Source organism: Tachysurus vachellii, chromosome 8 (genome assembly GCF_030014155.1).
Source record: "Tachysurus vachellii isolate PV-2020 chromosome 8, HZAU_Pvac_v1, whole genome shotgun sequence".
NCBI lineage: Eukaryota > Metazoa > Chordata > Actinopteri > Siluriformes > Bagridae > Tachysurus > Tachysurus vachellii.
The window spans coordinates 7,583,580-7,605,485 of NC_083467.1; the positions used below are offsets into that span (position 1 = coordinate 7,583,580).

The 21,906-nt window shown below is 38.2% G+C and overlaps 1 protein-coding gene across 2 annotated transcripts; it reads right to left on the bottom strand.

The window, feature by feature from the left end:
- Positions 1-1,055: 1,055 nt before the first annotated feature.
- Positions 1,056-8,720, bottom strand: si:dkey-229b18.3 (uncharacterized). Of its 2 annotated transcripts, XM_060876009.1 has the most exons (8): positions 8,690-8,708; positions 7,374-7,786; positions 6,119-6,192; positions 5,785-6,019; positions 3,324-5,560; positions 2,963-3,172; positions 2,631-2,733; positions 1,056-2,531 (listed from the first exon to the last, which is right to left on the bottom strand). In XM_060876009.1, the coding sequence occupies exons 2-7, from the start codon at positions 7,690-7,692 to the stop codon at positions 2,632-2,634; spliced, it is 3,177 nt and encodes a 1,058-aa protein (XP_060731992.1). In that variant the 5' UTR covers positions 7,693-7,786; positions 8,690-8,708; the 3' UTR covers positions 1,056-2,531; position 2,631. The 2 variants fall into 2 exon arrangements, with proteins under 2 accessions (XP_060731992.1, XP_060731991.1); XM_060876008.1 differs by having other exon boundaries at positions 7,374-8,720.
- Between the last annotated feature and the right edge of the window lie 13,186 nt (positions 8,721-21,906).

Sequence of the window (21,906 nt, forward strand, 5' to 3'; positions counted from 1 at the left end):
TATTTAAAAGAAATGCCAAAATCCCTGCAGTTTTCGGACCTGCGTGTGTTTGTACTTACAAATGTAAGATTTGTCAATGCGGAGGATTTTAAGAATTCCTGCAGGATGTCACATGCCTTTCAGAATCTGTGGAATTCCTGAATGACACCTTCGTATTCCCTTCGCGAGGACTCCGATTCCTTTGTTAAGGCAAAACTTAGATCAGGAAATGATTATAAGGGAATACTGGGCCCTCAAGCATAATTGAGTAAATTATGTAAGATTTACATTCTGTACATTTAAATAACATTTTTCCATGATGTGACTGCCAAGATATTTGGCAGTCACAGGACTGCCAAAAAGAGGTCTGGATTTAATTAATTAACAAATATTTAAAATGCTTTACTTTAGTATATACTCGTAGTGATAAAGCATCATCACCCTCACCACCATCTCAGAGATAAACGGAAACTTTCTAAACACATAGAATGCTGTGCTAAAACATACTAACATTCTTCAGTTGTTTTTAAAACAATTGAAAGATTTCTAACGGAAAGTATTTCTCAGTACATAAATGTTCACAGTCAAATCTTGTCTTCATGATTGAAACCCAGGGTTTTTTTTCTTCTGATGACACAAAGGTTGGACACAGTTAAACATGCAGCCACGGGTGGGGCTGAAAGTCATTAAAGTATATTTATATTACACTTAGAGATAGAAAAGCAAGCTTTTTTTATTTGATTTTAGTGATACTTGTTTTTCCTTATTATGGTTTTAAGGTATTTCATATTTGGATTTATAAGCTTGAAAGCAGAAAATATCTGAAAGACGAGCTGAATCTTATTACCAAGTTAATGCTAACATTCTGCAATCAATCCTCACCTTAATTATTTTGAATCAATTACAATTAAGTAACTAAATCGTCAGTGTCCATTTAACATACATGTTAAAGTTTAAAGTAAAAAAATGAGCACAGAAGTGCTTAGTAGTGAAATGCCACTTGAAGCCTGAAATACATACCAAACATCCGTCTTTGAATATAATTTATATTTGGGCTTACATGGAACAAGTCTGTAGAGATTTCTGTACACATTTTATTGTAGAAGATAAAATAATTGACTGTTTTGTTGAGGCCACATCGTAATTTTTGTTTAAATGCACAATAGCACACAAAACAACTACAGTGGATTTTCATGTATTTCTTGTTTACCACAATTAGGTCATGCATATTTATTTATTTAAAAAAATAATAATAATAATTACTAAAACTGTTAAAGATTGATCAAGAAAAACTGACAGTGGGCTGTGCTGATACACTGATGCCTTTTCATCTTATAGTAACAACCTGATATGATCCCATCAATGCAAAGTACTTACTGAAGATGCCACAGACTAGTTGAAATAAAAAATATTTTCAGATCACAAAAAAAGTAGAGACCCGATTTTCTTTTGTGCTTTGTATATTAATTCGAAACCCATCATCACTGTGTTTAGTGGTATGACAATATTGCCACACGATTGCAGAGTAAAATTCAAAATTTATTTATCTTGATATTGGTCTTTTTACAGTTTGAAAGCATCTGTGGTTTCAGACTAAAATCACTACATTTAAAACTTCATACAACTTCACTGCATTAAATCCTGTGGAAGCTTTGGATCTTTTAAAAACAAAAAAAAACTTAAAAAAAAAAAACAAAAAAAAAAACCCTCTCAATCTGAGAAGGTATTCAATTGCCTTGATAAAAACTAATTTCCAAAAGAGCAATATACGGAAAACATATCCGACATTGTAAAAAGTCACATTTAGACCTGTTGGGATTCCCTTATTTTAAATCAGAGATACGAAATCTGCCCTTCAACAAAGATTAAGATGGCAAATATGAGCAAAGAAAGGCATTTTCATCAAGTCGATAGCAGTAAATCTTATTTCATCCAACCACCCCTTTTCATTTAGAGAATGATTCAGTGCTGCTATCCCCCTCTGTCTTATTTTGTCTTATTGATCATTCTCAAATTATCGTGAACAAAGCGCAGATCAAAAGCCTCCACCTCAGCCACCATTCAAGTAGATCCCAGAACTCTCACCTGACCACTTGGTAAGTATTCTTAGGTTTCAAAACAAAGCTACCTTTTTAAGTGCACTCAAGATTATACTATTTATAAAAAATAACTGTAATAACAATAACATAATTGCAGTAATTACAATAGTAGTAATCTTCTTAAAGCATTCTACACAATCCTCATTTACAAATATTGCCATTACCACCAGGCTCCATCCCCTGAGAGAAACATCAATGGTTCAAGTTCCCCATCTAACTAAACTGCAAAACATCTTTAGTTTAGTTATTTAAATAACAATTACAATTATTGTACGAGGGAGGGAAAAAAAAGAATCACAGAATACCAATAACCATAATTACATCTATAGACTGAACTTCATTCTCGTGTAACACATTCATGTATTTACAGTTTATATTTAAAAAAAAAAAAAAAAAAAAGTTTAAGGAAAAAAAAAAAGAAAGGTTTCACTGTTTTGTCCCAGTGTTCTTCACCTGTGGAATTTAGAAAAGTGTTAAATATGTATGTTACAGCATCAATACTTGATGTACCAATAATCTCTTTATTGATTGATTTATACAATTGCACGTTACCTTAAGAGGAAGCAATGCACTGCCGGCATTTGTAGAGTTTGGGATTGTGTGTCCTTATGTGGTTTCTTACATTTTTCTGTCTGAAGAACGTCTTACTGCACAACTGTAGCAAAACAACACAGAAATGTGAGAGTCAAAAAAAATGAGGGTAGTGAAAACAGAAGGCCAAATGGAGAGCGATATCTTGGTATAATGTTGATATGTTGAAAACAAACACGTTTCACACTGCAAAGCTCAGAAACACTAAAGGATTGAGTAAGGTATTGCATTAAGTAGAGAACTACTAAGAGGGAGATGACAGCAGTGCGGTCATATAGTCATCTATAACTTACAGGACATGGCCAGTGTTTCCCTTCAATGTGCCTGATTCGGTGCATGATGAGTCCATCACAGTCTCTGTAAGACGCTCTACACTGTAGGCACACATGGGCACCGCCAGAGGACTGACCACGGGAACCCTTTTGTTGGTTGACGCGTGCACGTCGGATGGACTCCAGCATAACGGTGTGCCGACTGCTCACAGGATACAGCTTGTTTACATTCTACGTATGAGAAAAAAAAATTGTAATTTGGTAATTTTTTATGTATGTGTATTTACATGAATTACTCACTCATCAAAGCTTTCTACAGAAATCTGCTGCTTTACAAAGACTTCAAAATTCACATTATATGAATGCACACAATCAGTTTTACCTTTGTCTTTGGTGGCTCTTTCTTAACTTTACAGCTCCCTTTGCTGTCTTTTAGCGGTATAAAACTTCTATTAGCTTTTGCCTGCTGGGATACATCTATCTTTTCCTCTTCCTTCTTCACTCGGACAAGCACCCTTTGAGAAGAGGAAGTTGACCTGTTGCCAAGCCCAGCCCAGTGAGGTCCATTTAGCCCGGATCCCTCTGACGTAATCCTTGCTCTAATCCGATCTCTTTTGACAATGCCAGGTGATGTGTTGCTATGGGAAGCACTACTGTGGGAGACAGAGCGAGTCAAACAGATGTCCACACTCTCCTCCTCTCTCTTGATTCCACCTGATGGTCGGCAAAGCCCGAAGAGAAAACCTTGGTCTAAGAGTTTCACAGGTGGTTTGCTCTGACGTTTACCCAGGTCAGAAGCATCACTATTTAGGAAAGGCTGGGTCAGGGGTAGAGGGTCTGCTGGCTCTTCTTTTATAACCTTATACAAAGGATTATTATAGTGCTGGTGGTTGGCATTGGAAAAATCCCAACCCCGTGTACCCGCAAGATCTCCCACCTTATCTTCTGTTCTCTTTCTGGGTGCCATGTTCTTTTTGTTCTCTCTGACGCTGTTTGATTTACACACTTCTCTTGTCTGTTTGGTCTTTATTTGGACTGACTTGTTTTGACCTTTGCGTCTGTCTGTGGTGGACCGTCCAATGTTGTAGCGCAACATACGCTTTGATTCTGTGGTAGTGATTCTAAGTGAGCGATCCACGGGTGGACCACCCTTAGGGGTTGATACTCTGACTTTAGAAGGAGCTACTGCGGGTCCCTTACTGTGCCGTGTGCCTCCGCGGGAGGGGGCAGTGTCTGAGATGGCATAATCTTGGGGTTCCTGTTTTGTCCTTGGTGTAGCTTTCTTTGGATGGGTGTGGGATCCTTGCACTTTAACCCTTTCTCTGCCTGGAGGTTGAGGTAACAGTTTGTTTGGGCTGGTAGAATGGTTTCTTAATTGACGTTCATTATAAGTCACTACTGATTCTACCTTCATTGATTGACTGCGTGTGGTCCTAACGCTCAGATGCCCTATTTGACCAGCTGTGGTGTTTTTACTTTTGATTTTTTTATCCATGGTGACATGGGGTTCTACTTTAATCACTTTTTTCAGAAGATCCATTCTGGTCATGTCACAAAGGGACATCGTGGAGCTGACTCCTATTAAACCTCCCAGGCCAGACGCAATTCCCCCTAGACTTTGTGCACGGGGTTTGCGTCGGGCAGTGAGAGAGTAGTCACTCACTTTCGACTTCCTAAGTCTCTTTTTTTGTCCCCATCCAGTGAGCTCTTCTGGGCCAGGCACTAGAGACTTCCTCTGTAAGCCAAGGAAACTAAGTAGTCGATATTTCTCCTGAGCACGTGGACTGTGCACTTCATCCTGTGGGATTGCACTGCACACTTCTTGCTCCTCTGCCTCCTGTTTCACCTTCACTGGGATTACTGAACTCGGCAGAGATCGGGATGCTTCTGCAGAGAAATCAGTCTTTACCCTGTATATCCGTTGATATGAGGAGGACTTCCTCTTCCTCTTGGAAGTGAGGTCAATTTTGGGCAGGAGCCTACGCAGTGCTAGTGCAGCTCCTGGTGTGGAGCGAAGCAGCCGGCGGGATGGAGAGGAGGATCGAGTGGAAGTAGAGGGAGATGTTGGGATGACTGATAAGGGGCGAGGGGACAATTTCCTCTTGCTGGATGGAGATTTGAAGTCCATTAGTTTCATCCTGCGAGTTGGGCTGCACGGAAAGCCATTATCCTCTGTCTGAAAACTGGAAAGGGCCTGGCTTTGGCACTGGGCATTTATCGTTGGATCATTGCCTTCTCTGTCAGATTCATCAGTCCCCTCTACTATGTGTACACTGCTGTGCAATGTGCTATTCTGCGAAGGCTCTGAGGATCCACCTTCTTCCTTCTCCCTTTTTATTTTAAACGCTGCTGTCCTTCCTGTGGGAGAGCTTTGGTTTCTCAAGGTGTTCCGAGAGGAAATCCCAGGCATTACAGATGGCATTCCTATGGGATTTAGCGGTTTGGAGGATTGCTGGCCAGCCTCTTGCTCACTCTGTAGAGCTGAACAGGCCTCCAGAGCAGGCCACATGCGGAGGTGGCGAGCCATTGCTGCTACCTCAGTCAGTGTGCCCAAGTTCAGTGTCAGGGTGGATGTATAGGAAAACTCAAGCAAAGCAAGCAAGCTCTCCTCACTGAAACCTAAACAGAATACAGAATACATGAAAAGCAATTAGCAAATCTCATGAACAGTACATTCCTTCTTCATATGTGGTGTGCACAAAGCAGACTCTCTTTACTCAGTTCCAGGCAGAAATTTTACTACACTCATACATCTTAGGAATCTACATACTTAGTAAGACGTGACACACCGTTACATTTTGAAAAGAAAAGAAAAACAAAAGAAATGGTTTAAAACAGCTTACCTGTGAGGTCAACATGTGGCTGGGGTTCAGAGGCAGAGTCCATTTCAGTAAAGAGTTCCTGGAAATACTCGCTCACGGCTGCCAACACTGCCTTGTGGGCAACAAACAAGTGGCCACTACCAGTTTTCAGTGTGATGTCACAGAACAGTCCAGCCGTTCGTTGGCTATTCAGCTTGCTCAGAACTTCATGACTATGTGATTTCACCATCTTAGATATGTTCCTCAAGTTTGAGTACTAAACACACAGAAAAGGGCAAGTCAGACAACTAAACATTAAAACAAGATCAAAAAGAATATAATGCAAAAACAAAAACACTCAAACAAAACGACTTACCTCTGCTTTTTTAGCCTGCCTTAGATGACATTCCTCACAGCCTTGAACAAATTCTCTGACCTGAAAGTACATTCCTGAAAATGACACACACGGTGGATTAACAAACAAATCACAAAACATGGCAGCATATCTCTCAGCAAAGGTTTTCAAAAGAACCAATAAGTGCTAAGTTAGGATAATGATTTCTACATTTAAACCTTTCATGAGGGAATGAATACTGTCAAATGTTTGCCATGTCTGCAATACTAGAGCTTCATTTATACAGTATACTATAGGGGAGTGCAAAGGAGCAGTAATACTGTACAGTATAGTTTTAAACAATTAATATACATTTAACATTTGATACATTTAACATTTGATTCATTTGTTATTCACATCTCAAGATGATGTGTTTCAAATTATATTAAACCATTATGAAAATAATCCATGTAGAACACTAATATGAAATTTGGCATGAAGATGTTTCCATTTCATTTCCATTTCCAGCATTTGGCAGACACATTTATCCAGAGCGACTTACATCATCTCATTCACAACTGAGCAATTGAGGGTTAAGGGCCTTGCTCAGGGGCCAAACAGTGGCAGTTTGGTGGACATGGGATGGAACCTGCAACCTCCCGATTGGTAGCCCAACACCTTAACCACTAGGCTCCCACACGCCCACTGACCCGTTGTTCTGACTCTGATGATGCCCTGATATCCCTGTTGTTGTTGTTGTTGTTGTTTTCAGTATTACTGTAAATGCTGTTAAGTGAGCAGAGGCAGAAGCTTTGGGTTTATACCGACTTTTCCAGGAGTTGAGACTAATATAAAATGTAAAGGCTACAACGAAGTGGAAGACTTAAAATAAATCTTAGAAAAATAATTCCCAGTTAACAGGTTTGAAACTTGAGCTATGTGTACGAGGTTGAGGGGTGTTCCGGGTGGACCAGTTCGTTTCTTCACAAACAAATAGCCCAGCCTTTAAGGCGTGCGCATCTGTCGACCAAGATAACTCGGGAGAGAAATCTGACTTTCACACGTCACCGACACGGCGAAGTCGTAGATGTTGCGTCGGCGCGTGAAGAGTTTCCGAAGATAAACCCACGAGTCCAGAAACGCGCACCAGGAGGAGTGAAGATGCGCGAGAAAAATCATTATAAGGTGCTGCAGGCGTGTGCGTTTTTACGCGTTCATTTTGCACAGGAAAAATACTCCTTGTTACAAATTATTATTAGCAGTTACTAAGCTTTTAAATCCTGGGAAAACAACATACCTTCCCACCAGTAGTGTTCTGCCACTAGCCGGTACGTGTCTTCCAGGGTGTGGTGAGGGCGCCCGGTCGTCCCCGCGTGGAAAGCCCGGATGGAGTGGAGCCGCTTGTCTTCGTCCAGCACCTCGCGGTACTGCAAAAAGCCTTTTTCCAACTTTTTACGGTACAGAAAGCCGCCGATGTTCTCGAAGAAGGGCGACAAAGTGGCGGATGAGGAAGAGGAGGCGCCACTGAGATAGGCAGGGAAATGCTCATGTCGCTCCCTGGGACACAAGGTGTCATCACCGGAGTCGTGCGCGCTGTACGTGCGCTCTCCGGCCATTTTCACCGGCTTCCTGGTTCAAGTCTCTTTCCTTGTTATTCTTTTTTTTTTTCGTTCTCCGAAACAAAACTAGTGCTAAACTTGTTTAGACAGTCTGCAGGCATACAAGCAAGAAATCATGGGTATGATCAACAACTGACCAGCCCCTATAAATTAAGGATGCTCCAAAGAATCACTTCACAGACTTTTCATTATGTCTTAAATTATTATTATATATTTTTTTTAAAAAAAGGCATTAAGACTAAAAACCATTACTGTGGCAATGTCAAAGATCCTGTAAATCAAAATCTAAAGGAAATAGGAAGCCGATAAGGGTTAGTTAATCCACAGAGTGTGAACATGCGCAGGGTGCAATAGGGAAATCCATCCAGTGTGTGTGTCTCTATGATGATCAACACAACTCCATCTCATTGTAGGAGTCCAAACCTCGGCACTCAGTGTCAGCAATCAACACCACCACAATGACCGGATTAAAGTTTCCCAACAAGTTTCATTGCCAGTCTGTTAAACCCAGGATCATTACAAGCACAAGTGCGTGTCCACTGATGCACAGAAGTCTGAATATCACCATGTCAGATCTCTCATTAAAATAAAAGTACAGGTTTCCATGCGCACTAGGGTGAGACTTATATTTTCAGACAACTTGCACTTATAATAAAACATCAACTATACTATAAAAATACATTAAAACGCAGGGGTTGATGGACCTCTGTCAGCTCCAGTTACACATTCATACATAGCCTATGTAGCCAGTTAGCACAGCACACAGCATACAGCCTCTTCCCGTCTCGTGTTAACTTGTGGTTTCTTTAACTCTGTAGCAACACGCCGCGGCTCTCCGTCGCCCAGCATCGGGAGTCCAACGACCTACGAGTCCTCAAACGAAACAGCAGGGGGGACTTTTAAAAGTGACGGAAATATAAAGACGTCCCCGCCCGTCTAAACAGCCCTGTACGCCTTCACACGACCAAATAATCCAATTTTTTAAACTCGTCACCTTCTGCTGGTTACGGTTTGTCAACCAAACTCTCCTCGACGCCCAACAACCTCGCCCCTCCCTACAGCGATGCCTATTAGCAGACGCTTTAAAGAGCCGCTACTACACACGCTCTCATTGGTTCACGCGGCTGTCAATCAACATCTCTCTTCCATCCTTACACTTTTTTTTTTGTAGATCAAGATAGGTTGTTGACGTCAGCGAGTGAACCTGGTTAAGTTTATCATTATGGAAATTGAAGAGAGAGAGAGAAGAAAGAAAAAAAACACGTTTCGCGTTTCGTTTACTGCGTTTTTATCTTTCTGATTGTGAATTTCGGTGTGATTTTAAATGACAGTGTTGAATCGTGGCCACGAAGGCCCTGTCTGTAGTGTACAGTGGATGGATTGCAAAAGCTGCTTTGATATTAATAATGAATTAATTGAGCATCTTTCATCTCCTCTTGTCTTCAACCCCATCACCCCATCAAAATCCAGACAATATGTCGACTTTATTTTAGAATTAGACACCAAAACTGATCTACTGATACACCTCTATATCAGATCAAACTAAATACTACCTAAGTTCCAATCACCTATCAAGCATTTCACCTTTAACACCTTTAATGATCATTAACTATTCCAATGAAATCAAAAACAGAAAATGTCTTATTCTTCATACAAATTGGAAACTGGAGACATAAAATAAACAATGAAATCTGACTCTACAGACAGATTTTATCCAGTGTGACTTACATTTTATATCATTTTTATACAACTGAGCGTTAAGGGCCTTAGTGGACGTAGGAATCAAACTCACAACCTTCCGATTGAAAGCCCAACACCTTAACAGCTAAGCTACCACATACCCTAGACATGTAGTAAGGAATCTTTACTGCACAGGATTCCAGTATTATTTTACATATATAACCTTATTATGTGATTTAGACTTAGGCACCAGGGCATCTTCTTTATTTTATCTGATTTCATTGCAGTAGACTTTTATAATTTCATTCCAAGAAATGGTTAAAGGTTGTTTATAGACCCTAACCTTTAATATGCAGCTGCTCAGACATGTGACAGAAAGAGGTGCATTACAGGATTATGATTATAGAGCTTTTTGTTTATAGATTTTTTCACAATATCTTTATTAAAAAGATAAAGGGTTTTGTTAATCATCCAAAATGGGATTTAATCAAAAGCTGAATTCCTGAAGTGTTAAGAACAAAAAAAGGGGGGGAACCTTTTACACCTTTTTTGCATACAATGTTTATTAATGTTAATCCCTTTTCCGCAATCCTGTAGTTTTGTTTTTTGTTTATTCTACAGCACGTTCAGTGAGACTTTTTTAGTTCTACACCTTCTTGTGATTTTTTTTATTCTGTTGAAAAGTCACATCATTCGAAGGTTCATTAATTTTGCATTCTCTAATATAGTGCAGCAATAGCTAGTACTGAAGGTTTATGAGATGCAGATCTGTTGTTGTATACAAAGTTAATTTTACCACCTTTGTGTTGTTATCCAATACCCTGCTTATTATTTTACTTAAACATATGTGGAAAAAAAACATTTTCAAACAGTGTTCTGCTTTCCTTGTAGAGTATTTTGGATGAATATGTAAGCCAAATGAATAATAATAATATACTTATTAGATGGTATTAGTTTTTCTTATTGGTGTGTTGTGTCATAAAATATGTAAAACAATACCTTTACTTTTCTCTGTCTTACCTTGACTATAGTATTTATGTCTAGGAATAGCCCAGTTAACCATAGGTGGTAATCTATCCAAACTTGACCCACAGGTTTTGTAGCTTCAGTTGTTACACCTCTGCCATTTATCCTGAGCCACCTCAGGGACAGTCATCCATAGTGTATATTAGATATGCCAATTGGATGTTCTGTCACAGTCTCAATATTATCCCAAATAAACCAGGTGCTAATTAAATTATTTCAATATATTGAATTCATTGTATTCATTATTCATTTGACTACCTGTAGGAACCAAATTAGCTTAACCTGCCATTTTTAAGTGTTTTCACATGTAAGCTTTTAAGGAAGGCACTGCTGTTACAGGATGAGATGAACGTTCCTTTGTAATATAAAACCGGTTAACATTAACATTAACTTTGGTCAAATATGACCAATGTTCATATTTCAAGGTAGAGTTGAAGGAAGCAGTAAGTATCTCCTTAAATGGACAATAATAAGTTGTGACAGCAGTATGATTTGTTCAAAGCTTTTGTTCTGCTGTCAAGTTTTCCCTGATCTAATCACAACCTGATCACATACAGAGGCTTCAGAGGCTTCAGGCTCTGTATACACTATATAGCTAAACATTTGTGGACAAATGACCACCATACCCATATTTTCTTTTTAAACATCCTTTTCCAGATTTGCTGCTTTAATAACCTCCACTCTTAGATAAACACTTCATACTGAAGCATGTTTGAGGGAATTTGTGTTCATTCAGCCACAAGAGCATTAGTGAGTTCAGGCACTGATGTTGATCAAGGAGACCTGGGGTGCAGTTGGTCTTTCAAGTAATCCAAAAGGTGTTCAGATGTGACAATTGCAGTGTACAATTGTCCTGAATGTCTTCATAGGCTTTACAGCATTACATGTGAGAGCTCCGTACAGGCCAATCATGGTCTTCCAAAATAACATTGGCAAAATATGTCTTCATGGACCTCACTTTGTGCACAGGGACATTGTCATTCTAGAAAATGTTTTGGTGAAGGGAAACTGTAATGTTACTGTGTACAAACACATTATAGAAAAATGTATGCCTCCAACATCCAATAGCTTTATTTTAAGTATTTTTTTATTTGATTTGGTGCTTATAGCCCATAATAATAATAATAATAATAATAATAATAATAATAATAATAATAATAATAATAATAATAATAATAATACAAGACCCATAATGAAGGCAAACACAAGAACTCTTAACTTTAAAAGTGGAAGTTAAATGCATTAAAGCCAAAACTAGTTTAGAAGCAGAAACTATTTTGTATGAACTTTTAAGCTACCATATACCTTTATGAATGACTGAATTATTAGGTATACATAAAAATGTGCTGTTTTATGCTTGCTATATTTTTATATCTTATGTCCAGTCCAGGGGGGGGCATGGTGGCTTAGTGGTTAGCAGGTTCGCCTCACACCTCCAGGGTCGGGGTTCGATTCCCGCCTCCACCTTGTGTGTGTGGAGTTTGCATGTTCTCCCCGTGCCTCGGGGGTTTCCTCCGGGTACTCCGGTTTCCTCCCTCGGTCCAAAGACATGCATGGTAGGTTGATTGGCATCTCTGGAAAAATTGTCCCTAGTGTGTGATTGCGTGAGTGAATGAGTGTGTGTGTGTGTGTGTGTGCCCTGCGATGGGTTGGCACTCCGTCCAGGGTGTATCCTGCCTTGATGCCCGATGACGCCTGAGATAGGCACAGGCTCCCCGTGACCCGAGGTAGTTCGGATAAGCGGTAGAAGATGAATGAATGTCCAGTCCACCGATGAGGGCATATACAGTACCAGTGGTTAAATCTTGCGGATGTAAAGAGCAGATGGTAATTCTTTATTCCATTTTAATAGAATTGCTTGTACACCTACACGTTCATGAAAGAAAAAGTCTGATCTCTGTGACTTTGATCATTGCATCAAAGCTGGTATTGAAATCTTGTGCATGAGCAACAATAGCAGAATATCACATCAGTTTCTACTCCTTATTAGATTAGAAAAAAAAAAATCATCTTCTCTTTTTCCAGTCTTCAACTATCCAGGTTGGTGCCCACGTTTTTTGACTTGGCTGTGGTCTTATGATTTTCTGCTCACCACAGTTTTAAAGAATATTAATTTGTTACTATAGAATTCCTGTCACTTGTCTGGTTATTCTCCTTTAAAAATGGTTGTCTCCTTAGCAGTTTCTGGAATACTCAGTTTTTTCCCCTTCTGATGTTTGATGTGAATATTAACTGAAACTCTTGACATATAAACTCATGTGACACCCCATTAAATATTCAGTTCTTTATTAAAAAAATGTCAACATGTAAACAATACAACGAGTGATGTAATTGCATGTAAACGATAAAAATGACTTTGATTTCACTTATTAAACAAAAGAAATCAACAAAATGAGTATTTTAACTGAGGTTAGGACACCGTATGACCTACAGGAATAGCTAGTGTTTCCCCTTTTGGCTAAAATAATCTCAGTGAGACGTTTCTTGTAGACGTTTCTTCCAGTTTCTGAAATCAACCTGAAGAAAGTTTCCTCTACTCCACAATACAGAATTCTTTCAGCTGTGTGATGTTTGAGGGGTTTCTTGCATGCAAAGTTTGTTTCAAATCACCACACAGGATCTCAATAGGATTTAGATCTGGTCTTTGACTTGGCCATACCAGAATTCTCCATTTTCCATCCATGGTGGATTTACTGGTATGTTTTAAATCATTGTCATGTTTCAAGGTCTAGTTCAGACTGAGCTTTAATTTTTTGACAGATGGTCTCATAATGTTCTTCAAGCACCTTCTGATACAATGTAGAATTCATAATGGATTCTACGCTGATGAGCTGGCCACGTCGTGTTGAAGCAAAGCATCCCCAATCCATAACACTTTCACCTCCATGTTTCACAGTTGGTATAAAGGGTTTTTGCTGAAAATCTGTATTTAGTTTATGCCGAACATGCCCTCTGTTATGGTCTCCAAATAATTCAATTTTAGACCCGTCAGTCCAAAGCACATTATTCCAGAAGTCTTGGTCTTTGTGTTCTTTCATGAGCATAAGTCTTGCTCTCATGTTTTTCTTGAACAGAAAAGGTTTCCTCCTTGCACACCTCCCATGATAATTAAAGTTGTCCATTCTCCTTCTGATTGTAAAAATGCTCTGTAACAAAGTTCTAATAATTTATGCCTAATGTGATACACCTGTAAGTAATTTTATCCAATTTAAGTACAAATGGATAAAAGTGGGGGGTCCTTACTTTTTCCTCACAAGAAATTGGATTTTTTTTTATTACTGTTTATAGATCATTTAAAAAAGACTTTTTTTGGTTATATTTGTTTAGTTACATTACTTAAATCTTGCAGTAAAATTAAATCGACATAGATCAAATGTCCATATGTTTAACTATTAAATAACACACACAGGTGCATCTCAATAAATTAGAATGTCGTGGAAAAGTTCATTTATTTCAGTAATTCAACTCAAATAGTGAAACTCTTGTATTATGTAATTTCAGAACAAACAGACTGAAGGTGTTTAAGTCTTGAGTACTTTTAATTGTGATGATTTTGGCTCACATTTAACAAAAAAAACCACCAATTCACTATTGCAAAAAAATTACTTCATAAGACCAATAAAAAAACATTTTTAGTGAATTGTTGACTTTCTGGAAAGTATGTTCATTTACTGTATATTTACTCAATACTTGGTAGGGGCTCCTTTTGCTTTAATTACTGCCTCTATTCGGCAGGGCAGTGATCAGTCTGTGGCAATGCTGAGATTGTATGGAAGCCCAGGTTTCTTTGACAGTGGCCTTCAGCTCATCTGCATTTTTTAGTCTCTTGTTTGTCATTTTCCTCTTGACAATACCCCATAGATTCTGTATGGGGTTCATGTCTGGTCAAATCAGAATCTTTGAACTGGGTGCAGTGACTTTGTTTTTCAAAAAACCAAACTGAGAGACCATTTTGATGGCTCAGGAAACCAATTCAATTTTAATTTATAGAATCACACTCCGTCCAGGGTGTATCCTGCCTTGATGCCCCATGACGCCTGAGATAGGCACAGGCTCCCCGTGACCCGAGGTAGTTCGGATAAGCGGTAGAAAATGAATGAATGAATGAATGAATGAATAGAATCACCCAAAGACCTTGGAATTACAAGAGTATTGGAATTACTGCCCAAGCATGATAGAAGGTTATTTCCTAGCTGGGAACAGGGAACAACATGTTCCATACTGACTATTCACTGGAAACCCACAAGGGTCATTGTTTGGCCCTTTTGATCTCCCCCTGTGCCTGTTCTTATACATTGCTATTTTGATTAACTCATCTTTTCCTTCCCTCCCTTAGACAGTCATGTTTTGACTCATATATATACTCGTATATATTCTATACACTGGTTTTGGGCAAAGTTAACTATGTGTAGCATGCAAGTGCTGTAAACACAGTCTAGGACTGGAGTTGAGAAACACTGATTCATAGCATTCCATAAACATTTTCTGTTTGTTTCCTGTGTGCCTCACTGTTCCATGTAAAACTAGCTTAACTTTACATTTGCTTTTTTGTGTGTATGTTTTATCTAATCTTTGTCATGTAATATTAGTGTAGAGTTTAATATTCATTTATGTTTGATATTTCTGGGCAACATCTTGTTTCTAAGAAACCAAAAAAGTCCTATAGGATGAATCTGCTTACATTAACATTATACGTATGCCTATATTCTGACTAATGGGATAAAGACAATCATTCGAAATGTCAGAATAAAGGCATGTTTACATCCTATTACCTCAGACACCACAATAATACAACATGCAAGCAATGACAGCATGGCAGTTCTGCCCAAATGACACCAGAAACCTATAAAATTGAGAAAGTGAATTTGTGGCTAACTTATATATATATATATATATATATATATATATATATATATATATATATATATATATATATATATCATATGATGATGATCTGTGTGTGTATAGAGCTGTCTATTGGAGAGAATAAAAGAAAGCTAATTCCCAACTGACCATGCATTTTAGGAGACTGACTGGAGACACTAGAAGTTTAATAAAATGCAGTTGGTAACTTTACGCCTATCTGTTCCAATACCTCACCCAAAAATTACCTTTTTATAAGTTAACTCCTCTAGATGTAAATATCAGAAAATAAAAGCTGAAATTTTGATCAATTGTGTCCCCTTTTATCTCAAACCAAAATAACTGCAGTGTATAGCAAATCAAATAAACTGACCTTTGCTATTCCAATACTTTCAGAGGGGCCTGTAGATCAAGTGACTATGAAGGTCATGGTATTTTCTGTAATTTTTTACTCTTAAATATTGAATTTTCACAGTCTGAAGCGATCTCAGATCCCATCTCATTAAAGTCTGTCTTAGTCATAATATATGCACTTTTCAAATCTTGTTTATCTATAATCTCCCAGAGTAATCAACAACAGATCACTGTTTGTCCCCAAAAAATCTTGATCAGGCAAATAAATGCGTAGTTAAGGTTAAACTACACTCTAGATAATGTAGCTCCAGAGAGAAAAAAAACCTAGCACATTGGTATGATCACACATGCACCTTAAAAAAGATCATTAGAACAATTAGAAAGGAATTGGCATCAAACTTAATTATTAGTATATCTAACAGCAAGCAAAATGGCCTCCTGAGAAAATTCTTCACTTACCGAAAATCTTAGTGCTGCTAGGTAAACATATCTGTCCACCCTAATAGAAAAAAATTCTATATCCTTTAATACCATAGTAAAATTAACTAGGATTTTTAAATTAACTTTAATTTTTTAAAAATTAGGCAAATATTCAGACTATAAATTTAAACCCAGATAATTTCATAACTTAGCTAATCCTAAACATTTTCAGACCAATGTTTTACTGCCCTCTGAGAAACCAAATTAATTTCACAAATTTCATCAAAATAATTTGTGTAATATATAACTTACTTACACATTTATTTGAACTGATATAAGAAGTAATTAAAACCCCTTCTAAAGATCAATTATTCACTTAAAAAAACACTTGGGTTCAGCTATGCAACTATAGGTCAATATCAAACCTCCCCTTTATCTCCACCATCCTAAAAAAGACTGTAGCACAGCAGTTATGCTCATACCTACATAGGAATAAGATTTATGAAATGCATCAGGCCTCATTATTGCACAGAAACAGCACTGGTTATAGAAGCAAATAACCAACTACTGGTCTCTAAGCAGGGTTGTGTCTCCTTTCTGGTGTTGCTTCATCTTAGTGGAGCTTTTGATAGCATTGAAAACTCTGTTGACCTTGATAGGTCAAAGATAGCATTGTTGACCTTGACAGACAGGGGCATGTTGTTGGAATTAAGGGTATGGTGCTCTCCTGGCTCAGGTCTTATTTGCCTGATGGCTATCAGTTTAAAGATGTAAATGTTGATTTCTCTATGCATGCAAAGGTACGTTTCCTGTTCAACCAGGTTCTGCTTTAGGCCCATTGTATTTATTTTTATATATGCTATCTCTTGGTTAAAATTATTCGTAAACTTGGTATTAGTTTTTTTATAGTGGTCACCAACAGTTTGTGTTTCAGCAAAGCCAGATAAGACACAAGCTTAAAAATGTAAAAATTTGTTAATGCTCATTAACTTCCTTCTAGTTGATTCGAACAAAGCAGCCGTACTTGCAACACATGTTGCCAGAAATCTTTAGCATCAGATTTAAATAATACTGGATGGGCTTTCTGTTTTTGTCAAGACCATGGTACCATCATTGATGGTCTTTAATTTGAACTTTACTCACTCACCCTCACTCATTTTCTACCGCTTATCCAAACTACCTCGGGCCACGGGGAGCCTGTGCCTATCTCAGGCATCATCGGGCATCAAGGCACGATACAACCTGGATGGAGTGCCAACCCATCACAGGGCACACACACTCTCATTCACTCACGCAATCACACACTATGGACAATTTTCCAGAGATGCCAATCAACCTACCATGCATGTCTTTGGACTGGGGGAGGAAACCGGAGTACCCGGAGGAAACCCCCGAGGCACGGGGAGAACATGCAAACTCCACACACACACAAGGGGGAGGCTGGAATCGAACCCCCAACCCTGGACGTGTGAGGCAAATGTGCTAACCACTAAGCCACCGTGCCCCTATCTTATCCACACTGCAGTGGCATCAGTTTTGTAATGTTTATAAAATACATGACTATAATATAAAGCACTGAATTGTTTTTCACCATAGTACCTTACTCCAATCAAAAGTCTACACTATTTATTGGTACCTTACTAAAGGGTTCATAAGCCACAATGCTGTCACCCCCCACACATCCGCATGTCCACTCGGGTTTGTTGACTGATTGCTTTATTTCCCAGGACACCCTCATGTCTGTTTTAACTTCTGGCTCTCAATTTAAGATATGTCATAGCTAGTCTTGACAGTGTCCTTTCTTGCATTCTGCAGCAATGTCCTTAACCATTACTCTCTGGACCTGCCTGATTCGGCCACTCTTGTTTGAAGTTCTCATTACTTGGAATCAACTCACTGCTCTGGCTCCACATGGACCACATGGATCAATGAGATTACTGTGGATATCTTACAAACCACAAAGATGACTCTTGACTACAATTGATACAAACAGTTTGCTACAATGGCTTACAAAAGCAATTGCTATGATAGCTTTAGGGCTGTAATTACAACAGTTTTGCACTCAAGTCTTATATAAACAGTTAACTTTAACCAAATAGAGTTAATCTTAAAACTATAATGAATTATTTGGTTCAGAAATTGCACTTTTTGACCATACAGAACACATTTATGCCCCTGTCTGTCAATCATCTATAATCACACTTATAATCAGGTTTCACCCAGATGAGGATTCATTCCTTTTTCCTTTTTTCATTCATTCCGTCTCAAGAAGGAACTTCCTCATATCATCTCAAAGAGTTTTTCCCTTGTCATCGTCACCTCTGGCTTGTTCATTAGGGATAAATTTATACATTAAAATATAAATTTATATACAGAATTTATATATGGCTGTAAACTTTCTTTGTGACATTGTCACTGTGCTTAGTTTAGAACAAATACTGCAAACCTGGTAACCCTGTCATTAACTGTTCTGTCCTCTGTTCCTTATTCAATGAAAACATTCATAGAGTGACCATGGGGCAACATGATCCCTGGCTCAAGGGACCTCTTGTAGCAATTGTTGTACTTTTTATTATTGACCACTAGTGCAATAATAATTAAGCAAAATCTGTACTGTGAGGGGGGCACGGTGGCTTAGTGGTTAGCAGATTCGCCTCACACCTCCAGGGTTGGGGGTTCGATTCCCGCCTCCGCCTTGTGTGTGTGGAGTTTGCATGTTCTCCCCGTGCCTCAGGGGTTTCCTCTGGGTACTCCGGTTTCCTCCCCCGGTCCAAAGACATGCACGGTAGGTTGATTGGCATCTCTGGAAAAAATTGTCCGTAGTGTGTGATTGCGTGAGTGAATGAGAGTGTGTGTGTGCCCTGCGATGGGTTGGCACTCCGTCCAGGGTGTATCCTGCCTTGATGCCCGATGACGCCTGAGATAGGCACAGGCTCCCCGTGACCTGGGAATAGTTCGGATAAGCGGTAGAAGATGAATGAATGTACTGTGAGCTAATTATTGGAATGTCAAACAACAGCAAAAAAAAAAAAAAAAAAACTAAAACGTTGATGTGAGTGAGAACTTCATGAGAATAAACATTAGCTAAGTAGCTGATATACACAGTGAGGCTTCATTCCTGTATATATTCTTCTATTGAAACAGACAAAATAATAAATTGTCCAAAATAATAAAGGTGTAGAAATTGGTAGGTGCAAGTAATACAAGGAAAAACAGATCAATGCTTCTTAAGCAAGACAATCTTCCTCATCTACACAAACTAGAATAAAACATGAAACACAAAAATGGATAGCTGGTGATATATGAATTAGAATAAAAAATATAAAAAACAGGCCTAATCTCCAACCTTATGGTGCATTTGTAGCAATTAATCATCAGTGCATTTCAGATGTCCATGTGAAAGTAGTGCTTCCAGTCTTATAAAACATGCAGGAGTAGATATACTAATTTACTCAGAAGAATATAGATGAGATGGTTTTGCTCACAAATGAAAGTGGAGGAAAGGCATGAGGAATGCAGCAAATTAGAGAATGTCTATGGAGGCATTTCCTGACAAACTAATGACTAACTTATCCAACAAAAACATCACAACCCCCCAACACACACACACACACACACACACATACTCAGTTTGTATTTAATTGCTATCACACAGACTGAGTCATTGTTGCCTCCTCACACTGACTCATGTTATATCTTCATACACTATATGACCAAAAGTACTGTATGTGGACTCCTGACCACTAAATCCCACCATTCCTAGGTATTAATAAGGGGTTGCTTCCTAATTTGCAGCTAAAACAACCTCCATTATTCTGGCGTAGCTTTCTTATAGATTTCTGGGACATAACTGTGTGTATTTTTGTCCATTGTCTGACAAGCTTTCCTGGTCCAAATTGCATTTTAATTTATCCCGGAGGTGTCTATTGTGGAAAATGTGCAATAATGAGGCCTAACTGGTTGCATTAATTTCAGGAATGTTGTTCCTATTCACGTATGAACATAAAAAGCCATATATAGATGTTGTGATCTGTTGTCCACATATTTTTTGGGCATATACTTTGTGTAAAACACACATTTTTAAATAAATGACTTTTTAGACTACAATTCTGGCACAATCAGAAAGTTATACCTAATTATAAAATATTTATAAAGATAAGGGCCTGGAAAAACACATGTCAATTAATTTTCTGTAGGTTAAATCCTGGCAGCTGAAAGATTCTGAAGCCGAGCTGTGACCTTTAAAAACAGGTCAACCTACTTAAAAGTGCATCAGCATAATCACATGACTTATGTTCATAATCTGTTATAGAAGCTTGGTGAAGAGGTTATGTTCGTTCGTTCATTCATCTTCATTATCCACCCGTATCCCATTCAGGGTCAGGGGACGTACTAATTACTCATACAACAAATCCAATACAACAAGATCTCAATATTACAGGGTATGTAGACCTTTAAAGCTCTCCTTGAGCTTCATGGTACTCTCTGGATACTGTGGCACAGTGGGTAGTGTTCCTGCCTCACACCTCTAGGGTCCCTGGTTCAATCTTGAGCTCAGGTTACTATCTGTGTAGAGTTTCATGTTTTCTCTGTGTCCACATGTTGCCCTGAAAATGGACTGGAGTGCCATTTAGGATTCCAGCAATAGGCTCTGGTTCAACCTTGACAGTGACAATTCTTCTTTCTATTATTATTATTATTATTATTATTATTATTATTATTATTATTATTATTATTATTCAGGAATTGCTTTTGTTGGTAAGGGTCACGGGTGATCATGCAAACACATTCACTTAGGGACAATTTAGTATAACAATTATACAATGTTATTCACACCAAACAGAACCATGGACTTAAAAGTGTTTCCTCTATTAGTGTGATGCAGGGAAAAAAAAGGCAACTTTTTTCTGCTTGTCAGCAGTCTACCAATGTTGACTTTGGAGGTGATTTGTCTGGTTGCAGCCCTTGGCTTTGCTTACACAACTGTCACTATTTTCCTTCAACCTCTGGGTCGTTTTACCCTTTAACAAAAACTAAGACTTGAAATGTTGGTTCTCTTGAATTATACCACATTGTAATAATGCATGACATTTTGAAATATATTGCCAGTCTGAAAAAAGCAGTAACCTGGCAGTATATTTAGCACATACACAAGACTGCTTTAGATTGAACAACACATCAAAAATGATGGTTAATAGAAATTTCAGGATCTTCAGAATCCCAGACAGATACAGTATATCAGATTGAGATTATGGAGTTTTTTTTTTTGTTTTTGTTTTTAAAAAAAGGCAGTTTGTGCATGCTATGTATAATGTTTGGTGTGTGTGTGAGAACCATGGTGGCTGTTAAATATCGAACACAATGAATATAAATGTCATAAATAAGTGGAGCAAAATCAGCTTGCAGGCAGGATTTTGAATGGAGGAGTGTTGAAAAGGTTAAAGCTCAAGATATTGGCAGCTTTCTGAAGCAATGGTAACCTCAGTATTGATATGGATAACCAAATGTGAGTAAAGTCCATGTGAGATAATGTGATTAACATACACTGCAAAATGTTTTTCAAGAAACTACTGCCAAAACAGTTACACTACCTGAAGTACATGTTAACAGATTCATAATTAACTGTTTAAGATTCAGGCTTAGGATCATGATTCCTAAACAGTTAATTATGAATATGTTAACATGTACTTCAGGTAGTGTAACTCTACTCTAATTCACCACTTCAACTCAGAAAGTGCTGTTAACTAGTTTATTAGTTGTATCAAATGTATTGGCAGTAAAAAAAAAAAAAAAAACACTAAAATGTGGGACAGGACAGGGGTTATTCAGGGCCAGGGTTAGGAACTTGTGACCTAGAAACAGAGCAAA

Coding starts and splice junctions, on each gene's coding strand:
- si:dkey-229b18.3 (XM_060876008.1), bottom strand. CDS start 7,692: ATGGCCGGAGAGCGCACGTACAGCGCGCACGACTCCGGTGATGACACC. Junction 6,020..6,118: donor GGCAGGCTAAAAAAGCAGAG/GTAAGTCGTTTT, acceptor CTGTGTGTTTAG/TACTCAAACTTGAGGAACAT. Junction 2,734..2,962: donor GGAAACACTGGCCATGTCCT/GTAAGTTATAGA, acceptor GTTTTGCTACAG/TTGTGCAGTAAGACGTTCTT.